Source organism: Hemitrygon akajei, chromosome 15, assembly GCF_048418815.1.
Source record: "Hemitrygon akajei chromosome 15, sHemAka1.3, whole genome shotgun sequence".
In the NCBI taxonomy this organism is placed as follows: domain Eukaryota; kingdom Metazoa; phylum Chordata; class Chondrichthyes; order Myliobatiformes; family Dasyatidae; genus Hemitrygon; species Hemitrygon akajei.
The window spans coordinates 38,702,182-38,728,540 of NC_133138.1; the positions used below are offsets into that span (position 1 = coordinate 38,702,182).

A 26,359-nucleotide genomic window follows, 5' to 3' on the forward strand; every position below is an offset into this window, starting at 1 on the left:
TCCTTTCCCTCTTCTAACAGTCACCTAGTTACCTGCCCTCCTGCAACTTTGGAGTGACTGCACCCATGTCGCCTATTTCTCTCAACTCTTGTTTCCCGTGTGAGTCAAGTTGCAGCACCAGATTCTCAGCACATTCTCTGACCTATAGTTCAGTGCACCTGATGCAGATGTGGTTATCTGGGAGGCTAGATGCCTCTCAGAATTCACACATCTCACACAGAGGTGTGATTAATATTGATCTTGGAATAACTTAAAAGGTCTGCACACAATCATGAACCAAGGGGCTCTGCTGTACTATGTCTTTTTCAATGCCCTAAAATGTAATTAAACATAAGGTAAATACAGAATTATACAGAGTATGAAGCAATTTCTGGAGGGGAAAGTGCGGACAAGGGAATATATTCAAATTGTACAGCATTTCTTGAGAGTTTATTCCTATTGCATCCTGAAACCTGTGCTTAATTCTGTGTCAGGAGATGCCTACACTAGACATGCCTCTGCATAATCACCTCTGAGTAGAAAGTGTCGAGCTCCATTTAAATTGTCCCCTCTCACATTTAATCTATGTCTTCTAGTATTAGCTACCCATACTCTGTAAAAAAGACTGTGACCATACATTTTATCTATGCCACTTAAGAGTTTATAAACCTCCATATGGTCACCTCTCAGCCTTTGTTCCCTAAGGTAAACAATCCCAGTCTATTGAGTCTCTCATTTTTACTCAACCCCACCTGTTACAACAACATCATTGGGAATCACAGTATTTTCCATGCTCTCTTGTTTAATTACATTCTTTCTATACAACAGAAATATGCACAATATTTTAGGTGAACTCTCACCTGCGTTTTATATCCTTGTACCATTGCATGCCAACTCTTGTATTCAATATGCCTTCTACACCAATTTGTCTGCTTGTATCGCCACTTTCAAGAAACAATACACTGGTATACTCCAAGGTCTCTCAGCTCTATAACACTCCCCAGGACCCTATTGTTATTGTGTAAGTCCTGCCCTGATTTAGCCTCCTAAAATACATCATGTCACATTTACACTTTACCGAGTTAAATTCTATCTTCAGTTCATTAGCTTGGTTTCCTTTTTGATCAAGAAACTTGTAAATTTAGACAAATCTGTTCACTGTGCATGACACTGCCAATACTGATATCATCCACAAACCTTCTAATTAAATAGTACTCTTTAATTTATAATAAACAACAGAAAAAGTAGCAATGATCCTTGCTGTACAGTCCTAGACAAATGCCTCCAATCTGAAAAACAATCCTCCACCAAGCCAATTCTGTATCCATTTGGCTAGGTCATATTGGGTTGCTTATGATCTCACCTTCTGAACCCATTCTCAATCAAGTCCTTGTCAAATTCCAATAATATTTACCAACATGTCCTCATGAATCTTCTTGTCACGTCGTCAATAAATTCACATTCATGAGGTACAATTTTTCATGTACACTGACATGCTGAAAATTTTCTGCCTCTCCAAATGCTGATAAATCCTATCTCTCGCAATCAGCTTCAGTACCAATAGTCAATAGACAATAGACAATAGGTGCAAGAGTAGGCCATTCGGCCCTTTGAGCCAGCACAACAATTCAATGTGATCATGGCTGATCATCCACAATCAGTACCCCATTCCTGCCTTCTCCCCATATCGCTTGACTCCACTATCTTTAAGAGCTCTATCTAACTCTTTCTTGAAAGCATCCAGAGAAAAGGCTTCCACTGCCTTCTGAGGCAGAGCATTCCATAGATCCACAACTCTCTGAGTGAAAAGTTTTTTCCTGAACTCTGTTCTAAATGGCCTACCCCTTATTCTTAAACTGTGGCCTCTGGTTCTGGACTCCATCAACATTGGGAACATGTTTCCTGCCTCTAGTGTGTCCAATCCCTTAATAATCTTATATGTTTCAATCAGATCCCCTCTCATCCTTCTAAATTCCAGTGTATACAAGACCAGTCGCTCCAATCTTTCAACATATGACAGTCATGCCATCCTGGGAATTAACCTCAATTAACCTCAATAATTAACCTCAATTAACCTCCCTCAATAACAAGAATGTCCTTCCTCAAATTTGGAGATCAAAACTAAACACAATATTCCAGGTGTGGTCTCACCAGGGCCCTATACAACTGCAGAAGGACCTCTTTGCTCCTATACTCAAATCCCCTTGTTATGAAGGCTAACATGCTATTAGCTTTCTTCGCTGCCTGCTGCACCTGCATGCTTACTTTCAGTAACTGATGTACAAGAACACCTAGATCTCATTGTGCTTCCCCTTTTCCTAACTTTTTCCTAACTCAGATTGTAATCTGCCTTCCTGTTCTTGCACCAAAGTGGAGAACCTCACATTTATCCACATTAAACTGCATCTGCCATGCATCTGCCCACTCACACAACCTGTCCAAGCCACCCTGCATTTTCCTAACATCCTCCTCATGTTTCACACTACCACACAGCTTTCTGTCATCTGCAAATTTGCTAATGTTACTTTTAATCCCTTCATCTAAATCATTAATGTATATTGTAAATAGCTGCGGCCCCAGCACTGAGCCTTGCGGTACCCCACTAGTTACTGCCTGCCATTCTGAAAAGGACCCGTTAAACCTTACTCTTTATTTCCTGTCTGCCAACCAATTTTCTATCCATGCTAGTGCCTTACCCCCAATACCAAGTGCTCTAATTTTGCCCACTAATCTCCTATGTGGGACCTTATCAAAGGCTTTCTGAAAGTCCAGGTACACTACATCCACTGGCTCTCCCTTATCCATTTTCATAGTTACATCGTCAAGAAATCCCAGAAGATTAGTCAAGCATGATTTCCCCTTTGTAAATCCATGCTGACTCGAACTGATCCTGTTACTGCTATCCAAATGTGCTGCAATTTCATCTTTTATAATTGATTCCAGCATCTTCCCCACCACTGATGTCAGGCTACCTGGTCTATAATTCCCTGTTTTCTCTCTCCCTCCTTTCTTAAAAAGTGGGATAACATTAGCTACTCTCCAATCCTCAGGAACTGGTCGTGAATCTATAGAACATTGGAAAATGATTACCAATGCGTCCACGATTTCTAGAGCCACCTCCTTAAGTACCCTGGGATGCAGACCATCAGGCCCTGGGGATTTATCAGCCTTCAGTCCCATCAATCTACCCAACATCATTTTCTGCCTGATGTGAATTTCCTTTAGTTCCTCCATTACCCTAGGTCCTCTGGCCACTATTACATCTGGAAGATTGTCTGTGTCTTCCCTAGTGAAGACAGATCAAAAGTACCTGTTCAACTCGTCTGCCATTTCCTTGTTCCCTATAATAGATTCACCTGTTTCTGCCTTCAAGGGCCCAACTTTGCTCTTAACTAATTTTTTCCTCTTCACATACCTAAAGAAGCTTTTACTATCCTCCTTTATATTCTTGGCTAGCTTACCTTTGTACCTCATCTTTTCTTACCTTACTATTAATGATGTTAAACTTAATGGCCTGCAGTTCACTGACTTATCCTTGTAGCCTTCTTAAGTAAAGGCACATCATTAGCCAGACTATAGTTTCTCTCTCTCTTCCAGAATTCTCCTTCCATTTTGATCCCTCCCTCTGCATTCTTATTCATTGACTCATCATCCATACTTTCTGCCACCTTGAATGAGATTCCAAAAGGAGATCCCCACTATCTCTCTTCCTGTCTTTTAGCATTCTGAAGAGATTGTTCCCATTTCAAATTGTTAACCTGCTCTTCCATCTCAAAAAAAAGTTTATTTTTTTTCTTTTCATTACACTGTACCCATAGCACTACAGGAGATACCAAAACCTTGTTCTCCACCATCTCAGTACCTAAATTGTCCTTTCAGATGAAGCAGTTATTCCCTGGCCCTTCTTCCATTCTAGTGCACTGAACCACATACTTATGATGTGGTGTTTTTTGTTTCTGAGAAAGTAAGTGTGGACTGAACCACCGTTTTGGTGACCCTGGTTTTTTTTCATTTCTCTGATATTTAAATTCCAACACACTAACTCAACTGTCTGCATCTTTCTGCATTATTTGGTAAGGACCAACATAACTTGAAAAATAGCATGTCATCTTTCATCTTGGCATATAGCAGCCTTATGGACTAGTTATTAAATTCAACAGTTTTCTGGACTTTTTTCTCTATCTGTGTCAAAATAATCATCTGCAGATCATAGTTTCATATCTTTGAGAACTTTTTTGTTCTTATGAATTTATCTTTATAACTTTCATCAAGCTTTTCAGGGTTACTAACAGCAAATGATAATGCAATAGTACAACAGGCAGACAAGGTATAACAGCCTCATGGTCTCATGGTATAACAGGCAGATCATCTCCCACATCCCTGCAACTTAAAAAAAAATCCTGTTTCCTCTCTTTCCTGATTCAAGTGATCCCTCTCAATAATATACTGTTTTGCTCCTTCTACAGGTGCTATTCAGCAAGCTGAGTAGTAAAAGTCCTTCAGCTTTCAATTTAGATTTTTCATAATAGCTGTTCTTTTCATCTTCAGTAAGTGTGTATGGCTTCCTGTCTAGCTACATGAGAGGCCATGGTCTAGGAATAAGGAAAGTATCTGCTAGCCATTGGCGTGGGTATAATGACAGCAGAAAAAAAAGGAATGAAATGGAGTTCTTATGGAAGGTTTTACTGAATGGTTCTGGCAAAAATATCCCCCAAAATGGAAATGACTTGTCAAGAAAGGAAAGGAAAGAGAAAGAGTCAGACCATGCAATGGTGTAAATAGCTTGGAAAGTCCGCAAAAATATTGCTTTGAAAAAATGGTCTAAATTTTATATCTTTGAGATGTTCCTCAGGGTGACTGAGATCAGTTCCCTTATGCATACCCCAAATTCATTCTTGCCTGGTTGAACTTTAAGAACACATAAATTGACATCGTCCTAAAGTGGCCACCACAGAAACTTCTGCTGAATTGTAAAATCAGAAGCAATGGATACATCTAAATTGCCTCATAGTCAGTTCATCAAATCAAAAAAAAAATCAATCAGGAATATACAAATTTGAATGCAATAGACAAATAAATATCTATGTGTAGCGTAATCTCTAAATTAATTACCATGCTGACAAAAGGGGATCCCAGCATGTATATAACAGAAAATTATTGAGTGTGTAGAAAATTTGCTCAGCCAGAACTGCCACATGGACCCATTATGGATTCCTGTTGAGTTACCCATTATCACACAAGATGGCCTTTCACCATTATGATTCATACTACATCACATCAAATATCTGCAAATATTGCAAAAATTATGAGGCCAGTTAGAGCTGAAGGTTTGTAATCAATTTATTGTTGCATCATTATAAAAGACTGAAAACAAAGACTAAGGTACAAAATATATTCTCAATTGAAAGCAAAACAAATCAAACCCAGATAATTTCTATCCTTTTTTTTAACTCAGTTGCTGGTGGGAAGTGGTAGCAACGGTAATAACGTGATACTTACAGTAATGTATTCAATGCTTCTGCATCTAGCTTTAGCCAGAGTCTCTGGCTCCAAATCCTGTTGAAGTTTTGATCTACAGAGGGCCAAAGCAGCAGAATTCCAGGGGTGCAGAGGTAGCATCAGCAACTTACATTACATACATTTTAATATATGCATCATCAAAGGTGTTAGTGAAAACTGAGATCATTGAATCTTCTTTGTTTAGAATCTTGTCATACTTGGGACAAAAAGATGCTTGGAAGAGTTGCACATTAGTCATCTGACCACCAGGACATGACAGCATCACAAATGCCTAAAGCAAAATAATATTCTATGGTTTCTCTATTGGTCTCATCTAATGTGATAAAATGAATATGTTGTTCATTATTGTACAGTTTGCAATCGCCGTGTGTTCTGCCAAAATTATTGAATCCATAAATTATGCACCTAAACCTACACATTTTTATTTGACCAAAAGTCATGAGTGTGATAGATCATAGTTAACTTGTCCATCTAGGCAGCAATATTTAAGAGACTTTTATGCAGTTCAGCTAAAATAAGCCCACTTACCTGGTACCTTATCTAATGGCCAAAATCAGGGGTTCCCAACCTGGGGTCCCTGGGGCCCCTTGCTTAATAGTATTGATCCATGACAAAAAAGGGTTGGGAAACCTTGACTTAATTAGTCACTTCTTCCAATGCTTTTTTGATACTATTCCACTATGCTGATATATTTTTTTCTAAGGCAAGGATAACAGCACTTCTTAAATCCATGACAGCTGCCACCATGACTTCAGAAATTTCTCTATGTTAAACATTACTCAGACATGGAAATATATCTCCATGGCTTAAATCCTGTGATACCCTCCTTAATAATACTGTGTAAGATATTCTTTGTTGGATGGGCAATCTTGTTTTGGGTGATGAGGAGCATATAGTTAAAGATGGCATTGTAAATGACACATTTGTCTTATAAATGATTTAAGGAAAATTGTCCTTGAATCTTAACAGCAGCTTGAATTTTTTTCATTGAACTATATAATTGCTTAGTCTTCCAGTGCCTTCCTCTGTGCTCTGTATGTACATCAACACTCCGTGACTTGTTTCATACAGAACTAGTGAATGGTTAAACAGAATTTTAGTTAACATAAGTTAACATGAAACTCAAGTTGGATAAACAAAATGAATGTTATTTTTAATTGAGGGAGGTCATCAAGATTCCAATGGCAATAAAAATTAGATTTGCACTAATTTTCTGAAGGGAACTGAACTTGGGCACTTTGCAAGCCAATACTGAAGAAGTTCGAGAGGAACCATCAACCACTGTAGTGCTTGCATGTAGGGGAATACATCCTCACTTGGCTGGATCTTGGAGAAGGAGTGGTGACAATACTGTGTTGCATTATTTTTTATTCTTTCAAAATTAGGTCCATAATTGATTGAGGCTTCTTCAATTTGGCTTCACATTGCTCTTTATGGAGAAGATCAATCTTTGTGACACTACCCCTGCAGCTGATCTCAGAAGTCTTGCATACATGTCTCAGCAGGCATAAAAATGCTGCTATATTCTTTCAATACTACTAAGCAGAAACCAATTAAAATTCGCAAAGAGTTGCTTATGGATAGCTTTGTTGTAATACTGATTGAATTTACCCTTCAGCAACTGACAGTGCCCGTGTGGAAGATTTTCCAACCGAATTATAAATGAAGGATTCAGTAAAGATGTGAAAAACACACATTCAATCAAAGCATGTTTCTTTTCCCTTCAACCTTAGGCGTCTGGCTGACCTATAATTCATTATTACTGTTGTTTTCCAATCAGTCAAAAGTTGTTCTGATAATGAGAAACTGACTGCTACTCTGCAGATCATTTCAATAAGGGTTGTTTGATCCACAGGATTAGGACAGGATTATGTCTTTGAGGATCTGCGCCTCTGTCAACGTCGTGTGTGCAGTTTTACACTTTCTCAGGATAAACTCTCTGCTTTACGATCAAATACTAATCAATTTATAAAACATTGATTAAACCAGACTTTTAATCCACCATAGTCCTTTTGACTGTTGATGAAAAGCAATTGTATTGCTTGCTCAAACATCAGAGCATTGTGTTGCAAACTGTCTGACGCCATTATTAAATTATCTAAAATCCAAACTAGATGGCAAAGTTTTAATCAGTATTTCTAAATTAAGTTGCAAAGAAACGAGTTATGGCATACTGTATCACACATAATTGCACATGCTCCAACATATGAGCACCATGTAACAGAACTTCTGAACGACCTGATAATTTAAGTTGATTTTATTGTGCTACGTTTCCTTTCATTCGATGTTTCTATTGCTAGGCACAACTAACAGGAGATAATTTTAACTGCTCTTTTAAATGAGGACACATAAATTTTCAGTTCAACCCAGTAACCCAACTATTATTTAATGCATAATTTACCTGATCGAGTAACAGCTACTGAAGCCAGATTCGTTTGCCCAACTGAGAATTGGATGATATTATAAAGAGAACGGGTCACACGAATAAATAAATAGATTAAAATAAAAGTGGTTAAAATGAAAATGTAACAATAAGTAAAGAGATCTTAACATTAGTCATGGCTAAGTAATTAGATAAATCAACTTCCCACCTGATTGGCTGGATTTTCATCCCACTGACGATACTTAGTGGCTTTGGCTTTGCAATTTGATTCTGACATGTCGTTGTTTAAAGTTTTTGGTGCATTCCATTCCACTCCAATTGTGTCTGCTTTAGTAACTCCGACTTTGGATTTTGCTGGACTGTATGGTTTGAGGAAAGTAAAATCACTCTTAGCAGATTCCGGAGTCAAACAGACCTTGTAATAATACAATTGTGAGGCGGGCTCACTTCCCCCCACTTCCAAAAAATCAGATGGCACTTTGGAACTCGCTGTGACTTGGAGATTTATATTTGATGTTTTCAATATATCTGGCGAATTGAGATGCTGAAGACAGCAGCAATTCCAAAAAGCTGTGCTGTGATCACGGACATTATTTATATACTGGTGGCATTTGATGGCAGAAATAATAACTATTGCCACGATGAACAGAAGTGAAAAGGACCCCAGGCTGATTATTAGGTAAAACGTTAAGTTGTAATTTTGTTGTGTCTGTTCGGACAAGTTGCTGATTTCAGGTAGAATTTCTGTAATGATATCTATTATTGAAAATATGACGGTGGCTGTTGCCGAAAGTGGCGCTTGGCCATTATCCTTCACAAGGATGAGAAGCCTTTGCTTAGACGCGTCCTTCTCGCCGAAACGCCGTGTTGTCCTTATTTCTCCTGTATGGACAGCTATGTTGAACAGTGTTGGATCAGTGGCCTGTAGCAGTTGATAGGAGAGCTTAGCATTCTTCCCCGAATCAGCATCAGTGGCAATTATTTTGGTTACCAATTGGCCTGGATCAACAGTTCGCGGTACAGTCTGAAAAGCAGCAGAACCGTTGTTTGGCCGCGGGGACAGAATAACGGGCGCGTTATCATTCTGATCCAAGATAATTATATTGACTTTGACAGTGCTACTGAGCGGTGGAAACCCAGCATCCTGAGCTTGGATTTGGATTTGAAAATCCTTAAGTTGCTCATAGTCGAATGAACGTAGTGCGTAAACTTTTCCATTATCTGAGTTGATTGAAACATAGGTTCTCGAGGGTAATCCTTGAATCATGCGGTCCAGGATGGAATAAGACAGATAAGCGTTTTGATTCGAATCGGGATCAAATGCTGTCACCGAGCAAACTGTGGCGCCGGGTGGATTATTCTCAGTGACATAAACTGTGTAGGCTGACTTCGAAAATCTTGGCGCGTTATCATTCACATCTGAGACCTTCAGTAATATGGACTTGTAGGTCGAAAGGGAAGGATAGCCAGAATCAGTGGCAGTAATGGTGATATTGTACTCTGATACCTTTTCGCGGTCGAGTGGCTCAGCTGTCATCAGTGTGTAGTGGTTATTAAAGGACGACTGAATTTTAAATGGAATGTCCGGAGAAATCAAGCAGTTGATTTGGCCATTCTTTCCCGAATCTGGATCGGTGACACTGATGAGAGCGATTACTGTGCCGATCGTCGCGTCTTCCATCACTGGGCTGGACAGCGAAGTTAGAATCACTTCGGGAGCATTATCGTTTACATCTATAATATCAACCAGAACTTTGCAGTGGGCAGGTATTGCATATGGACCACCTTTATCCTTAGCTTGTATGTAGAATTCATAATTATTCACTTCTTCGTGATCGATAACACTTTTAACTCTAATTTCACCTGTCTGGGAATCAACATTAAACAGTTCCTGTACTCTAGGGGGAGTATGTCGACTGAAGGAATACACTATCGCACCATTGGAGCCTTCATCCAAGTCGCTGGCATTCAGTTTTAGCACCAATGTTCCCTTTGTTGCATTTTCTTCCAAGGAAACTTTGTAAGTTGTCTGTTGGAAGACAGGTTGATTGTCATTGGCATCTAGTACAATAATGGAAAGTAGCGCGCTGCCCGATCGGACTGGAATCCCGCCGTCAACTGCAGTCAGAATGAGTTGATGGATTTGTTGTTGTTCTCGGTCCAGCGCTTTCTCCAGCACTAACTCAGCATATTTGCTGTGATCGCTTCGCGTCTCTACATCCAAGATAAAATGCTCATTTGGACTTAGCCTGTAGGTCTGGATGGAATTTGTACCCACGTCGGGATCGTGAGCGCTCTCGAGAGGGAATCGTGTGCCCGGCAAAGCTGATTCTATAATTTCCAAAGAGAGATCCTTTCTCAAGAAACTTGGGGAGTTATCATTTATATCCATAATTTCCACTTCGATACGGTATAGTTCAAGAGGATTTTCAATAACGATTTCCAGATGCAGAAAACAGTTGAAGCTAGGACCACAGAGCTGCTCCCTATCTATCTTTTCATTCACGAACAGGATGCCATTTCCCAAATTTACTTCCAAATATTGCTTTGAAGCATCGGTAACTATCCGCAGCCTCCTGGCTGATAGCTTACCAACGTCTAATCCCAAATCGTCAGCTACGTTCCCCACAAAAGCTCCGTGTTTTAGTTCTTCGGGAATTGTGTAGCGAATCTGTCCAGAAATTAAATCAGTAACACTGGACACCGTAATAAAGCACAACACTTGCCTTGTTAGTATCCACGATCTCTTTCCAGTCAACATTTCCAAGCTGTCGGATATGTATTCCAGTCTTCCGATTAAATATTTAGAAATTAGTGTAAGATTATCACAGGCGTAACTTCTTGGTTTGGTAACTTATATAATTTGCAGATAAATCAACAATTTCAGTTAAAGCAATTCCTCTTTCAGAAATGTTACCTTCTGTTGAAGCGTCGTTCCCATCTTCTTCAAACGTGCACGATCGTTCTGCAATGATACCCGTTACTCTGATGTTGTATCTCAGTTAGCACAGCGGGCTCTGTGTGTCTGTGTATGTGTATGTACGTGGAGGTGGCTCCTTTGTCTGGAGGGTGTGAAGACTCTGCGCTCACATTTCAGTACTCTGTGGCGGACAGCACCAGCGCTCAATCCAGCGGGTAACGCTTGGTGTGTCTTAAAGACACAGTCCATGCAGAATGCGATAGGTATTCAATATAAAGATTTTTAGCTTTTCTCGATGTCTGATAGTCCATGTCGCCAAATGACTTGAAAATGCTTTTCCATTTGGTTTCAAATACTTGAATTCTTACTTTCCATATAAAATGCTGATTGAGATTATATTTTCTCTGATGAAAGCAAATCATTTTGGTAATGAGCGATTTTTTTCTGTATAATTAAGTGTATAATGTGCTCTCAAATCAAGATTGATAATCAGATGATATGCACAAAATAGGGTGGAAGCTTGCTCCTAATAATTTACAAATCTTCTGTGTATTCGGCAGCATTCTGGTTCACTTTGAGTTAACTTATTAAACTCATTACAGTGCACTCACGCGAAAACTGGCTCGCCTATTTCCCATTGAATGTCCAAACTCAATGAGCCTTGACATATTCTTCATTGGACCCTTGGCAAAAATCCCTAAAGGGACTAGAATTAATTCTGCACTGAACACCAGATAATCACTTTAGCGTTTGGTGGTTATATATTTTGGGAGCCTAACGTAGTCACATTTACTGAAATACATTATAAATATCCGCTGTATTAAGGGACAAAGTACAAATATGAGGAGAAAGAATGATGGATGCATGTTAACGAGAGAGAGATTTAGAGTGCCATAGTGATAGATGAACTGGCATGTGGACCAAGTAGTGAGGATGCTCAATATGTAAATTTAGTCATCTTCTTGGTAATGATGGTCATCAAAGCTGAAAATGTCAGCCAGCACTGCAACACAATATGAATGATATAGATATGCAAAGCAATTAAAGCATTCACCTTCCTCTCAGAAGAAAATGCATAGAATTTTAATTGAAATCACGCGCATGATGTGAGCAGATCAGTCCTGTGATGCAAGCAGGGTCCAATTTCTAATGCATCCTAAAAGATCAAAAAGAAATAAACAATGAATCATGGTAAATTATTAGTTGTTAGTCTCTCTTTTGACACAGATATCCTATGTTAATTGATTGCCTTCAGATATCAGTAGAAGACTCAACAGACAAAGAAAAAACTGAAAATGATTACCAAGATGCACAGCATCAATGAAGAAAGAAATATTCAACTCTTCTATTCAGTTAAACATTTATTAACACAAAATATATCAGACCCTTCTCCTTTTGACTTTCTATTGATGCAAGTCTCAGAAGAGTTAATTTTGAAAATATACTGAAATTGATGGTAATATGATACAATGAATCAGTGCTTATTGCTATTCATCATTCACCGAGTCATTTCCTGTTAAGAACAGGTTAAATGGGCCACATCTATAAAACAATATATTATTGAGCAAAGTTTCTTTTTAGTATTGAAGGCTTTAGGCAACAAGTCCTTGGCAACATTTGCGAAATGAGTTCCCATGGAAACAAAATCACCGGGGCCGTTTTTTTTTGTTGTCCTGAGATGTTGTATAAGATATAAAGAAAGTTGATGCTATGGAAGAAATTAACTTGAAGCAGAAAGAATATCAAGGGACCAAGAAGCAAGTCACAATGTTTTGAAGAAAGTCTGCAGATTTAACGTTAAACCATCCAGGCAAAGTATTTCTCTACTAATTGAATGGTAGAAGCAGTTGAAGTTGTGCCTCTTGGTGCTACAATTGATCCAGAATGCCACTAGCAAGAACAATAATTCCCTGACACACGAAAGGAATTGGTTACAATAGATGCATAAAATACTAACAGTTGATCCGAATGGAATATGTTGCAATACAGGCTTGAATAAAGAATACTGAAATCCTTTTGAGTTAGAACCTGAGCTGGCTTAAAGAGGAGAACTTAGCCCTAGGGTAAGGATCTGAAATATGCTTGGCTGAGCCAAGGGATTAGAGTGCGGCTGAGAGTTTTCCTCTCAGCTTGTAAAATACATCTTTCTGAAAATGCCTGACAGGATTCATGAATTCATTGTGCAAAAGTTGAACACATTTTCTATTACTACATACTCTTCAAACACATAAAATCGATACAACGTTTTGCTACCTCTATGGCACTCAATGATTTCTCTTCCCTGCATCAAACAGCACAGATTAGCTAAGTTTCTGTTCTGTGACCCTCTTGGTAAACTCAGCTGTACTGTATAGTCAAAGAGTTAGAGAGTGATCCAGTACATTAGCAAGGGGAATATATTATATCATAGCTAATATTTAGCAGTTCATACATTGGGGAGTTATTTCCTCTCTGTGAGGCCAAAATCAATGATAATGCTCACAAATTTACAGCAGCCATTGGAGTTTCTTTCAAAAGATAAGTCATCAGTGAGAAGGCTCAAATTTATTTCCCATCCTTCATCACCTTTGAGCTGGTGAAGGTGACTTGACTTCTTGTTGATTGACTGTCTAATTGAACCATTTCATGGTCAGGTTAAGAATTGGAAACATAGCTATAAGAAAGTAATGGTAAACCAATAGTTTCAAAGACACCAGTGTTATTGTTACACTTTTAACAAAATTTTAAGGCTCACTCAGCCTCTATATACTTAAAGTATGATATAAAATACAAAAAGGTACCTACTGAAGCATAACTCCATCAGATGTGAATGTACTCAGAAAGCAATATGGTCTGGATGAGTGGGGGGATGGTTGTTCAGTCTGTATTGAATCCCACACAACAACCTCCTCATCTAACCAAAATAGATTTAAACAAAATATGAAATAAAAGTTCAAAGAGGGTATTGCAAAATATTGGGAGATCTGTTGGATCTACTTTTTTTCTAGAATCTTACAGTTTAACTCATATTTCTAGCATCCACATCCTTTTTTATCATCCTGTATGGTGATTGCTTGTTTTGTGAAAGCTACTCATTATAAAAGTCTCTTTGCAGTTTGACCTGCACTGATGATAATTTGCATCTCAAGTGGCTTATTTTTAAAATATAAAAGAAGAAAAGTGAAAATAAATTGCTACTGAAATTTACAAAAAGGTTCTGAATTTTATCTTGTCAACATAATACTTTGATGATTTACTTACCAATCAAATACATTAATTTCTTTTACCAAAATGTGAAATGTTAATCTAATGAAGACAACATTTTAATTATCTTGCAAGTAAACATTAGCCAGTTCAGCAGTAGCACTGCCACATAAGAGCCATTGAATTACATTTTTCATGCTGCTGATGAGGAAGCAGGCAGGGTATGAGCAATAAGGTGTAAGAAGGAAGCTTCAGTCTCATAAACACAAGAGATTCTGCAGATGCAGATCAGTCTCATGATGTATTTTCTCTGCAGAGGATGTGGAATATGAAAAAGAAAATCCCTAGCGATGTCCCTTCCTGATCAAGATGAATTTGCAGGTGAGTAATTCAAGTAGCAGTCTACAAAAAGACAGATTTACTGTCGGTACATTTAAACAAATGTCAGGTACCATGCAATGCACTTTCCTTTTGTTTGTCACAGTTATGCAAAGTATATTTTGTGACTAGTTTCCTCATTTTAATTAATCACATGAAACAAATTATTCATAAGAACTTCCTATTGAAAGCCTGGGAATTGCAGCAGCTTCTGACATGTATCATTTTTGTTTTTGCATTCCTTCATTGTTTTGTTTAATATCCCTGTTATGAATTTCTATCCCAAAGTTGATAACAAACACTGCTGATGTGAACTTAGACACTGCAACTTTCAATCTTTGATTAGTTAGGGTATCATGGCCACCTGACAATTTCCTGAAATGAAAATTGCAAAGCCATACATTTGGAATTTCCACATGCGCTATCCCAATGCTGTGACATAAATTAAGGTCAGAAACAAACATAACTGTGTGAATATGATGCAAAATATCTGCCAAAGCACATAGTAAGGTTTAGACCAGGTAAGGGGGAAAGTTGATTGGTGGGAGGAGGTGGAGAAGCTGCAATGTGATAGGTGGAAAGTTAAAGGGCTGAAAAAGAAAGGACCTTCCCCTCACATTGTATCACATATCACTTGTCAACTTGTAATCCTTCCTCTCTCCCACATTATTATTTTGGCTTCTTCTCTCTCCCTTTACCTATCCTGATGAAGTGCCTCAGCCTGAAAAGATGACTGATTATTTTCCCCAATAGATGCTGCCTTACCAACTGAGTTCCTCCAACATTTTGGTTTTATTAATCTGCAGAATGTGTTGTATTTATAACTAGGAAGTAACAACAACCAATTGGAACAGCAGATACTATGGCAGAATCCTTTCTAATTTAGTTGAACAAAAAACCTTGTTGCAATTATCAATACCACCCTTAGAGCATTGTGATGTATTATATTCTTCATATCACTCAGAAGTCATACTTAATTGAAACTTGGTAGAACATTAATTGCTGAAATAAGGTGCCTAGTGCCCAAGACTTCCAACATTCACTGGAGTTTATACTAATGAAGGATAATCACTTTGTATTCTGAGAAGGTGGTGTAGATGCTAATAGACTATTTGACAAAATGGAATGTCTAGATTTGGGGAGTTTTTCAAGGCATACAGACAACTAATTGGAAACTGAAATGACCAGATATGTCTTTACTCAGAGCACAGAAGATACTGAATGGTGTGCCACTGAGCATACATCAGAGCATATTTGATAGATATTTTATCGGAAATGTGAAGGCTGAGGAAAAGTGGATCAATTGTAGGATTAGCTGAACCTTTCTGAATGGTGAAGAAGCTCAGTAAAGCTGCATGAATAATCCTTATATGCCTTGATGAATTTTGCAGACTTTTACCTAGACTTCTGGAACTGTCTGAGAAAAGTTTATTGTCTCACTAAGCCTGCTATATTATCTGGTGTTTGAGTTATACGACCAGTCAAATGCATTGGCTTTCTTATTTTGCTTCACATAATGATTGCTCTTGCTTTTTGCTTCCATTTTAATATGCCAGAGAAAATAATCGGTCTCTGAAAGCAACATGTAACTCTAAAATAGATAGCAGCTTATTGTGTATGTTGCGCGGATTACTAGCATATGCAGACATTCTCTTGTTTATGACTGGATTTAATTTTGTTTGATTTCAATCTTTTTCTTTAGCTGAGCACATTTAATGTTTGATATGACTTGAGAACAGTGAAATTACTGGCTGGTTTTGTTTTGAATACCGAAATAGGCCTATACATGCTGCAACAAAGACTGCAATGAAATTATCCCCTCTCTTTACTAATAGGTTTCATCACAGTTTGAATGAGTATTATTTTTCAAAATATCAATACTGCTCAACTGAGAAACAGGGATTTGAATGAAAGTATCATTGGGGCTAGTTCTATTGCAAAGCTTTGCCACATCCATGGTTTTTGATCAGATAATCATCAACCCTTCAGTTACCCTTGGTTGATTTGAAAACTGTAGTTTATGAATTAAAGATTCTTGTTTACTTGCAGCAACCATCTAACATTCAGGTATTTTTGATTAATATCATGCTCGCAGCATTCCATAGTTATTCTTCAATGATTTTACTTTTTCTGACTCAAAAACTGAAGAATTATCTTATGGGATTGCATGATTGATTATTCTGGTCTATTCTATTCCATTGTACCTTCAAAACCCATCAGCTCTGGTGAAATCGGTACCTAGAAAGTGTTGTTATTGCTTAAAATTGCTTTGAGCATTCACTGGTCCCTCAGAAACTGCACAGGCACCAAAGCCTTTGACACAGCACATGATTTAAAATAATGCTAGGATGTTTCTCTCAAGACTCTTTTTTATTGGTGTATGAGGTCCCACATTTGATTTTACCCAGTGAATGGAAGATTCATAATGGAACATCCAAAGGAAACAGGGAAGAGCTTTAACATCTTATTTCATGTTACAAGCTTGTTGCATATTACATCAGAAATAAATTAATAGTAATATGTACTTAAAACATGTCAAAATGCAAAACCTGCTCTTGACAAAATCATCCTTTAAGTTTATTTTCTGGTATTTCCTTCTTTGTGAATTTTACCTTTTTTGCTATAACAATGCACCTTTATGAATGTATATTTCCAATTGTAAATCAAGCAAGTCCAATGTTTCAGGGACATTATTTATGGTAAGCATATATAAGTAAATTTAGTTTTTGCCCCTAAAATATGTAAAAGTGTGCATACCAAAAGCATTCCTTACCATTATACACATCTATATAAAGCCAAGGTTGACAAGATCTTCATTAATAATGGTGTCAAAGGTTATAGGGAGAAGCTAGAATGACGATGCAGACAGAATGGTCCAAATGGCCTAGTTCTGCTCCTATATCTCATGATCTTATGGTCTTATTGACATAAGTGAAATGGCAAGAAACATATTTTACATACCAATTTTTTAAGAGAGCCACACTCACCTGTTTCTATTTCTGTAGTGTTCCAAGGATTCTCCCTTAGTAATAATGATCAATTAGGCAAAGAGAAAATCCGTGGTTACTGACAAGTACCTTTATTGTGAACTTACACAAGCAAGTACCTGTGTGCACACCTGCTAAGTTTCCCTGAACCTCCATGAACAAAAAAAAAGAAAAGGTAATACCTGGGAAAGAAGTCTATGCTGGCCAGGTATTCCTCGTGGTCCTGATCTAATCTCTACATGGCTGATGTGGGGTTATTAACTTCAGCAATCTGTAATGGTTCATCCTCAGAGAGTTGTCACAGCTCAACGTTCAAAGCTCCTTACTTTTAAACAATTCTTATCAATTCAAATATTCCACTTCAATCTTGTTGTCTCAAGGTTATCTGACTGACCTGTGCCACATTCTTATTTCCCCTGGTCCTAGCCAGCATCAATTTATTGCCCTCTTCCACAAGCGACAACTACTGATTTATGGCTTTTTGTTTTAAATGAGTTACAAAACCAGTAACCAGCTTGAATTACTCAAGGCAGATACAAACCTCACCATTCACAAACCTGCATGTTGTATAATATCAAAGAACACCTCAAAAATAACTTCTTACCTGGAAATTATCTCTAATCTAGCATTTACCAGGGGTATCTTGTGTTTACGTTTAAACACTTAATTAATAGGTTTCAATAGATAAATTTCATGTCAGAGAAATGTATACAACATACATCCTGAAATTCTTTTTCTTTGCAAACATCCACAAAAACAGAGGAATGCTCTAAAGAATGAATAACAGTTAAATGTTAGAACCCCAAAGCCCATCTGGGCTCCCCCTCCCATTCATAAGCAGCAGCAAAGCAACAAACCCCCTCCCGCACCAACAAAAAAAGCATCTGCACCCTCCACCAAGCACTCAAGTAAAACATCAGTAAAAACACAAACTTGCAGTATCCCAAAGACTACTTGTTCACCCTGTAATTCGACATACCACAGGCTGTTTCTCTCACTAATAAGGAAAAAGGAGGTGTCTCCATTTCACTGAGCACAGAAATTCATTTAGCAGAGCAAAACCAATTCACAAAATAGAGGATACAGAGCAGCCTCACAGAATGGCAGCCTCCAATCCTTTGACCTCATGACAAAAACAAAGACAATTGTTTTATCTACTTCCACTGTCCTTGACTCATTCAAATCCACTGATTTGTATACTGTAGTTCTTTCTGGCCAACAGTAGCTTTGCTTTAATTCAGATTTCGAGCAAATGTGTGTGTGTGTGTGTGTGTGTGTGTGTGTGTGTGTGTGTGTGTGTGTGTGTGTGTGTGTGTGTGTGTGTGTGTGTGTGTGTGTGTGTGTGTGTGTGTGTGTGTGTGTGTGTGTGTGTGTGTGTGTGTGTGTGTTGAATTGAACTCACTTTATTTCTTACATCCTTTACATACATAAGGAGTAAAAATCTTTACGATACATCTCTATCTAAATGTGCAATGTGCAATCATAGTAATTTATAATAAATAAAACAGTCAACGTAATATAGACTACACTCAAATCAGCGTAAATTAATCAGTCTGATGGCCTGGTAGAAGGAGCCTGTTGGTCCTGCCTTTTATGCTGTGGTACCATTTCCTGGATGATAAAAGCTGGAACAGTTTGTGGTTGGGGTGACTCAGGACCCCAAGGATCCTACGGGCCCTTTTTACACACCTGTTCTTGTAAATGTCCTGAATCATGGGAAGTTCACGACTACAGGTGCACTGGGCTGTCCGCACCACTCTCTTTGCTCTGCAGTGTGTGTGCGTGTGTGTGTGTGTGTGTGTGTGTGTGTGTGTGTGTGTGTGTGTGTGTGTGTGTGTGTGTGTGTGTGTGTGTGTGTGTGTGTGTGTGTGTGTGTGTGTGTGTGTGTGTGTGTGTGTGTGTGTGTGTGTGTGTGTGTTACTCTAGAGCATGCAAATGATCTATATTTAGGCTATTTGTTAATATTAAGAGCTTGAATTTTTATTGTATATATTTCATTTTATAAACAACTGATCTTGTGCTTCAAATTCTGGCAGTAAGCCAGTTATCACCAATAATTCAACTAGTTTCCCTCCACCAAAGCTCTCCTTTACTTGGCAGAACTTGCTCTTGGGCTGAACAACTTCTCTTTAGATGTTCTAACTTCCTTGAAATCAAAGATATAGCCATAGGCCTATGCAGTGACTCAATATACCTGTCTTTTCATTGGCTATATGAACAGTCCTGTTACAAGGATGCTATGCTAGAATTCCCCAATACTTTCTCTGATCACTGCATTGGTACTACATACAGAACCCATGTGGAACTTGTCAATTTTATCACCATCACTACTAACTTCATCATTCCTTTAAATTTACTTGGACAGTTTTCCACACTTCCCTCCCTTTTCTGTATTTCTTTGTGTCCATCTTAGAGAGACTAACTGCATTTACTCTAAATGATTCTCACAGCTATCTAGAATAAACTGCTTCCAACCTGCCTTTTGTAAAGCAGCCAAATCTCTGTCATATTTCATTCCCTCTGCCATATCTGCTCTGAAGATCGGCTTTCCACTGAATGAATGGTTCTCCTTTGTCAGGAACTGGAGCTTTCTTTCCACAGTGGTTGATGGAGCCATCTCTGATATTGCTTCTATTTCTCTGACTTCTGCTTGCACACCTCCCACCAGCAGAACAGATATTGATTTCCCCTGGTGCTCACCTTTCTGATGATTAGCCTCTGCATGCAGCACATTATCCTTTGTCATTTCCATGAGCTGATACTGGATCCACTGGCTGCCAGATTTTACCAACTTACCTTTCTCCATGTTCTACAGTGACCATTCTCTCCATTACTCCCTCTTCCACTTATCCCTCTCCTACTTTTCCATGACATGTGACACTTGTTCCTACACCACCTCTGTCACCACAATCCAAACACGTTACTGTCTCTTATAAGTGGAGAAAGATTCATGTGCATCTCCTCCAACCTTGTCTACTGCATTTGGTGCTCTTGAAGTGGCCTCATCTACATCAGCAAAACCATGTTTAATGTAGCCAACAGGATTATAGAGGATCCATGCTCAGTCCACAGTGGACATCCTGAACTCCTGTCTACATGTCATTTCAGGCTCCTCTTCCCATTTCCACACTGACCTATCCTTCATCTTCTCTGGTATCAGACCAAAACACAAACTGAAAGATCACACAACTGAATAGCTTGCAATCCAATCAGTATTGTATATTTTGAAGTTCAGTTACATCATCTTCTGTATTTCCTTGTCTCTCTCCTCTTGATCCACTTCCTTCCCTTTCTAAATCCCTTTCAAATCCCCATCACACATTTTCATCTCTCTCCCTTCCATCAATCTAAACACATCACTCAGCATGTCCTCACTCTCCAATGATTACCATTATTACCCTAGTTGCTTATCATATTACAACACATGTGGCCTTTGTATCCACCGGTATCCCTGTCCAGACTCTGTCTCCATGTTCACACCGTATTCCCCCACATTACTCCATCTGCCATTTCTTTTATTTTCCCTGCTTGCTACCTTTGATCACCCACCTGTTTGTCTGCTAGATGTACCCTTCCTTCTTCCCCACATGGTTTTATCTCCCTATTTCATACTAGTCAAATTATAGGATAATGTACAATTTACTGGTTAACTTGCTAACCGTACATTTTGAATAAGAAAGAGCAGGATATTTTTTTAACCAAATAATTATTGGGAGAAAACTGGAACACCTGAAGGAAACCCACAAAATCATGGGAAGAACATACAAACTCCTTACAGACAGCACCAGAATTGAACTCCAAACTCCAATACCTCAAGCTGTAATAGCATCATGCTAACCACCAGGCTACCATGGCATATCAATCCTTTACCTCTCTCCTTAATACTGACTGTCTCCCCTCTCCACTCTCAGTATTGATGCAGGAAATTTGACCTGAAACTTAGGCAATTCTGACTTCAGTGGTGGGCAAGCTGGTTGGACAACATCCTGAGAGGCAGGATTTATGAGCACTTGGAGAGACATAATCTGATTACGGATAGTCAGCATTGCTTTGTCAAGGGCAGGTTGTGACCTACGACCCTGATTGCATTCTTTGAGGATGTAACAAAACACATCGATGTACACAGTATGTGTAGTGTATATGGATTTCAGTAAGACATTTGATAAGGTTCTCCATGCAAGGCTCCTTCAGAAAGTAAGGAGGCAAAGGACCCAATGAGACCTTGCTTTGTGGATCCAGAATTGGCTTGCCCACAGAAGGCAAAGGGTAATTGTAGATGGTTTGTTTTCTACATGGAGGTTGGTGACCAGTGGTGTTCTGCAAGAATCTGTTCTGGGACCCCTCCTCTTTGTGATTTATATAACTGACTTGGATGAAGAAGTAGAAGAGTGGGTTAGTAAGTCTGTCGATGTCACAAAAGTTGGGGTGTTGTGGATAGTCTGGAGGGTTGTCAAAGGTTATAGCGGGACATCAATAGGATGCAGAACTAGGATGAGAAGTGGCAGGTGGACTTCAACCCGGATAAGTGTGAAGTGATTCATTTTGGTAGATCCAATCTGAAGACAGAATATAATATAAATGTTAAGACTCTTGGCAGTGTGGAGGATCTGAGAGATCTTGGGGTCCGTGTCGATAGGACACACAAAGCTGCTGTGCAGTTTGACGGTGTTGTTAAGAAGGTGTATGGTGTGTTTGTATTCATCAATCATAGGATTAAGTTCAAGAGCCGTGAGGTAATGTTACAGCTATAAAAGACCTTGGTCAGACCCCAGTTGGAGTACTATGTTCAGTTCTGGTCACCTCACTACAGGAAGGATGTGGATTCTATAGAGAGAATGCAGAGGAGATATACAAGGATGTTGCCTGGATTGGAGGGCATACCTTGTGCGAATCGGTTGAGTGTACTTAGCTTTTCTCCTTGGAGCGATGAAGGATGAGAGGCAACCTGATAGATGTTTATAAGATGATGAAGAGCATTGATCATGTGGATAGCCAGAGGCTTTTCCCAGGGCTGAAATGACTAACATGAGGGGGCATAGTTTTAAGGTGCTTAGAAATAGGTACCAAGGGGATGTCAGGGGTAAGTTTTTCAGACAGAGAGTGGTGAGTGCATAGAATGCACTCCCAGCAGCGGTGGTGGAAGCATATACAATAAGGTCTTTAAAGAGCTTCTTAGATAGGTACATGGAGCTTAGAAAATAGAGAGCTGTATGTTAAGGAAATTCTAGAGTAGGTACCTGGTCTGCACAACATTGTTGGACGAAGGGCCTGTAATGTGCTGTAAATGTCTATGTTCTGTGTTAATTCCCTTCCCTCCATGAATGCTGCTTGACCCATTGAAATCCTCCAGCAGTTTGTTTTTGATCCTGATTGCAGCATCTGCAAAACCTTGTGTCTCCATCCTAATTCTAATTCTATTCTTTTAATACACTTAATCACTATAAACAAATATTATATGATTTTCACAAAGGTCTATTCTCATGTTTGTTGCTTTTTCAGATGTATTTACTAATATAGTTGTAGATCATTCATTTCACCAAGCTTGCAGGTTATTGTACCTGCAAAAAATGCACTTTGTAGTTACATCTTGGCATTTCATTACAAAATTTCCTTTACTTCACTGAAATATTGCCGTTTTCTAAATGGCGAGAAAATCCAAAAATCTGAGATGCAAAGGGACTTGGAAGTCATTGTGCAGAACATCCTAAAGGTTAGCTTGCAGATAGAGTCAGTGGTGAGGAAGGTAATGCAATGTTAGCAATCATTTCAAGCGGTCTAAAATACAAGAGCAGGGATGTGATGCTGAGGCTTTATAAGATCCTGGTGAGGCCTTAACTTGAGTATTGTGAACAGTTCTGAGCTCCTCATCTAAGAAAAGATGTGCTGGCATTGGAGAGGGTTCTGAGGAAATTCACAAGGATGATTCCAGGAATGAAAAGGTTATCATACGAGATACATTTGATAGCTTTGGGTCTGTACTCGCTGGAATTTAGAAGGATGAGGGGGATCTCACTGAAACCTTTCAAATTTTGAAGGACCTAGGTACAGTTGATGTAGAAAGCATGTTTCCCATGGTGAGGAAGTCCAGGACAAGAGAGCATAGTCTCAGGATTGATAGGCATCAATTTAAAACAGAGATGGAGAGACATTTCTTTAGCCAGAGGATGGTAAATTTGTGGAATTTATTACCACAGGCAGCTGTGAATGCCAGGTCATTGGGTGCATTTAAGACAGAGCTTGATAGGTTCTTGTTTGGATATGGCATCAAAAGTTATGTGGAGAAGTGAGGCTGGGAGTGAGGCTGAGGTGGGAAAAAGGGGAACAACCATGATTGAATGGTGGAGCAGACTCAATAGGCCAGATGGCCTATTTCTACATCTCTGTCTTATGGTCTTATTTCACTAATGAGAAATAAGTGAATTACTTTTATTTCTGCAACAGTGAATAGCAATTCAACCATGAAGTCTTCAAGTTCTTTACCAGATACATTGTTCAGTTTAAATTTCCCTGACAGAGAAGTTTTTCAGCATTTTGCAAAAGCTAACCATTGGTGTTCTGCACCACAAAGCCATTTGCATTGCTACTCCAAGCACAAGAGGAAAATGGTGAAAATGATCACTTCTGAGGTAAAACTATAAATATCTGATGTTCTTTTGCAATTAAACTAGTGTCAGTAATTATCCGGTTTAAAAAATTCCCACTCTTTACTATTCAAGCAAATGTCAAGTGAAGATGCTTTACTCAGTTTTGTAGCTTAAACTTCTCAATCAAATTTGTAGATACAGATTTTTGTTTGCTTAAACCAGGGAACAATAAGCATGCTCTCTTCTCAAATATCTTCTGTGTTCATGCAAATTTAAAAACATAAGTCATAGTTTTTCCTGCTCTTTCCTGTGAATTCTGGTTATGATCGGGAAGAAACAGATGTAATACACACATGCAATAAAACAGTACAAATAAATCAAAGTGTTGTGATCTGCAGTCATTTTGAATAGCAAAGCCAAAAGATTTACCTATCAGACAGTAGTAATAACAATCATAATGAGGAGAGGGCCTCCATTGCTCAGTGTTGATCGTGGATATTGTGCCGTAGCTGTCTAGATACACAAGCCTGGAGCAAACGATATGGAAAGCAAGCTACTGCCCATGTTGCAAACTCCCCCTCTCCACGCATCAGATGAATTCAAAGAAACGGCAGATACCAATACAGTTTGGTACCAGCAGAGTCGCAGGAGTTGCCAGTTAGCTTTCAACTCAATGCAGGACTGCCTTAGGAACTCCAGCTCCTAATTTTTCCCTCGGGGTTTACTCCTGAAGCCTTCCCCATAAGTGGGTATAGCAGCAAGGCAGCAGAGGTTTGCGATAAGAGATTTTCTTCCCCAAGATGAGCTGCCAAACATAGCTGACAAGCCCCATCTGCCCAAAGCTACTGGTTTTAAGGTGTCAGTAGCCCTACTTTGCCCCTTCTCCTGTCAGTAAAATGGTTCCACCATGCTTAGTATCTAAGCCACATGTGAAGGCCAGCAGCTGGACTTGGTTGTCAGAGGTTATTTGAAGCACACGCCATTGGGAGCATTTAACAGGTAGTGGGAGCTTGACACCATTACCACCCCGTCTATAAAAACCTTTAGGAATCATAATATTAATAATAATAATGCACAGTCAACCAATCATTAGAACTTTATGAAGGAAAACCACTTCCCTTGCAAAATTAGTCTGCCATTTATATTGTTTAGAAAGTGTAAATAAGTACACACTTTTAATCTCAAATAAATAAAATATGGTCAAGAAATATATTGGATCAATGTGTTGAATATTCCATTTGTGCTAATTCATACATTATTGCAATGTCACAAATAAAGGTTTAGTACAATTATATAGTGATGAAATGTAAACATTATTCTACAACATAACCAGACATTTAAATCCTGTGACATTGGAGTATGTGTTTTTGTTCTGACTGGAATCTAAAGGCTGAATATCTTATGCATTGATTAACATGTTTATGCATAAACTATAAACAACTGTGAGCTTTTGAAATCCAGGAATTACACTAAAGCAATTAACCACAAAAAATATCTGAGGTATGTATTTCAGGTTTCACTTATTTTCTTGTTACAAAGAAATGAAAATCTCAGGAAGAGGGTCAAGGGATACTTAAAATAGCTGGAAATTAGCTGAAGGATCAGTAGATAATTACTGTATTCCGCATGATTGAACATGCTGCTTGGTTCATTGGAGAAGAATCTATCCTTATTTGCATACTTAAAACGTTAAATGTCGTTAAGCAACACCCACACACGTGAAATCAGTCTTGGTTACAGATCATTTTGCTCTTGATTTCATACAGAAAATTGTTTAACTATTTAGTCACAGAAATGATTTTCCCAAAATTTTACTTAAAATCTGTCTGATTTGTTACTCCTTTTGATTTCAGGAGGGACAGTATTGTAAAATTGATAAATATATTTGTGTGTTGTTACAGTGAAAATTTATTTTCCTGTCTTATTTGCCTGTCATATTAAGAAAATACCATTATCAATTAATCATTGAAAAGAGTCAACTAACCGCCATCTTATTGCAAAAACTGTTGAAGTTGGAAAAAAAGAAGTAATAAATTTGGTCACAGCAACAACACAGCTAATACTTTTTTTTCCATAACAAACTCCAAAATCGCAAATTGTTTAGTTGAACCACCTATTTTAAATAAATAGCTGGACGTTTTTTTTGGAAAGCAGATTTAGAACAGCAAGAATTCATTAAGTGTCCATTCTGAATTTTTATTTTGAAAAAGATTTTGCACATCTTACTGGCTAGAGGCAAATGTTTTGTGACAGCCATCTCTTCAACAGGCATAGATTATTTTGACACTACTGGCTGTTTCATCATTGCTTTGAAGTCTATGACATGGTTCTGAGGAAGTTGGAAGAGTTGTTTTGGACTGGAGGTAAGAATAACCTTTTTAAATGAGACGTTTTAAGTACTTGTTGGTGTTGCTAAGGAATTATA

At 38.5% G+C, this 26,359-nt stretch overlaps 1 protein-coding gene across 1 annotated transcript; it reads right to left on the bottom strand.

Moving 5' to 3' along the window:
* Positions 1-3,279: 3,279 nt before the first annotated feature.
* LOC140739552 (protocadherin alpha-C2-like) lies at positions 3,280-10,961 on the bottom strand. Its single transcript, XM_073067947.1, has 2 exons — positions 8,091-10,961; positions 3,280-3,387 (listed from the first exon to the last, which is right to left on the bottom strand). The coding sequence occupies exons 1-2, from the start codon at positions 10,641-10,643 to the stop codon at positions 3,280-3,282; spliced, it is 2,661 nt and encodes an 886-aa protein (XP_072924048.1). The 5' UTR covers positions 10,644-10,961.
* Positions 10,962-26,359: the final 15,398 nt, after the last annotated feature.

Bases quoted from the DNA above. Each gene is read 5' to 3' on its own strand.
- LOC140739552 (XM_073067947.1), bottom strand. From the start codon at position 10,643: ATGTTGACTGGAAAGAGATCGTGGATACTAACAAGGCAAGTGTTGTGC. The intron at 3,388-8,090 runs GTGGGAAGTTGA...TTTAGGTATGTG, and splicing joins ATGAAAATCCAGCCAATCAG to AAGAGGAAAAAATTAGTTAA.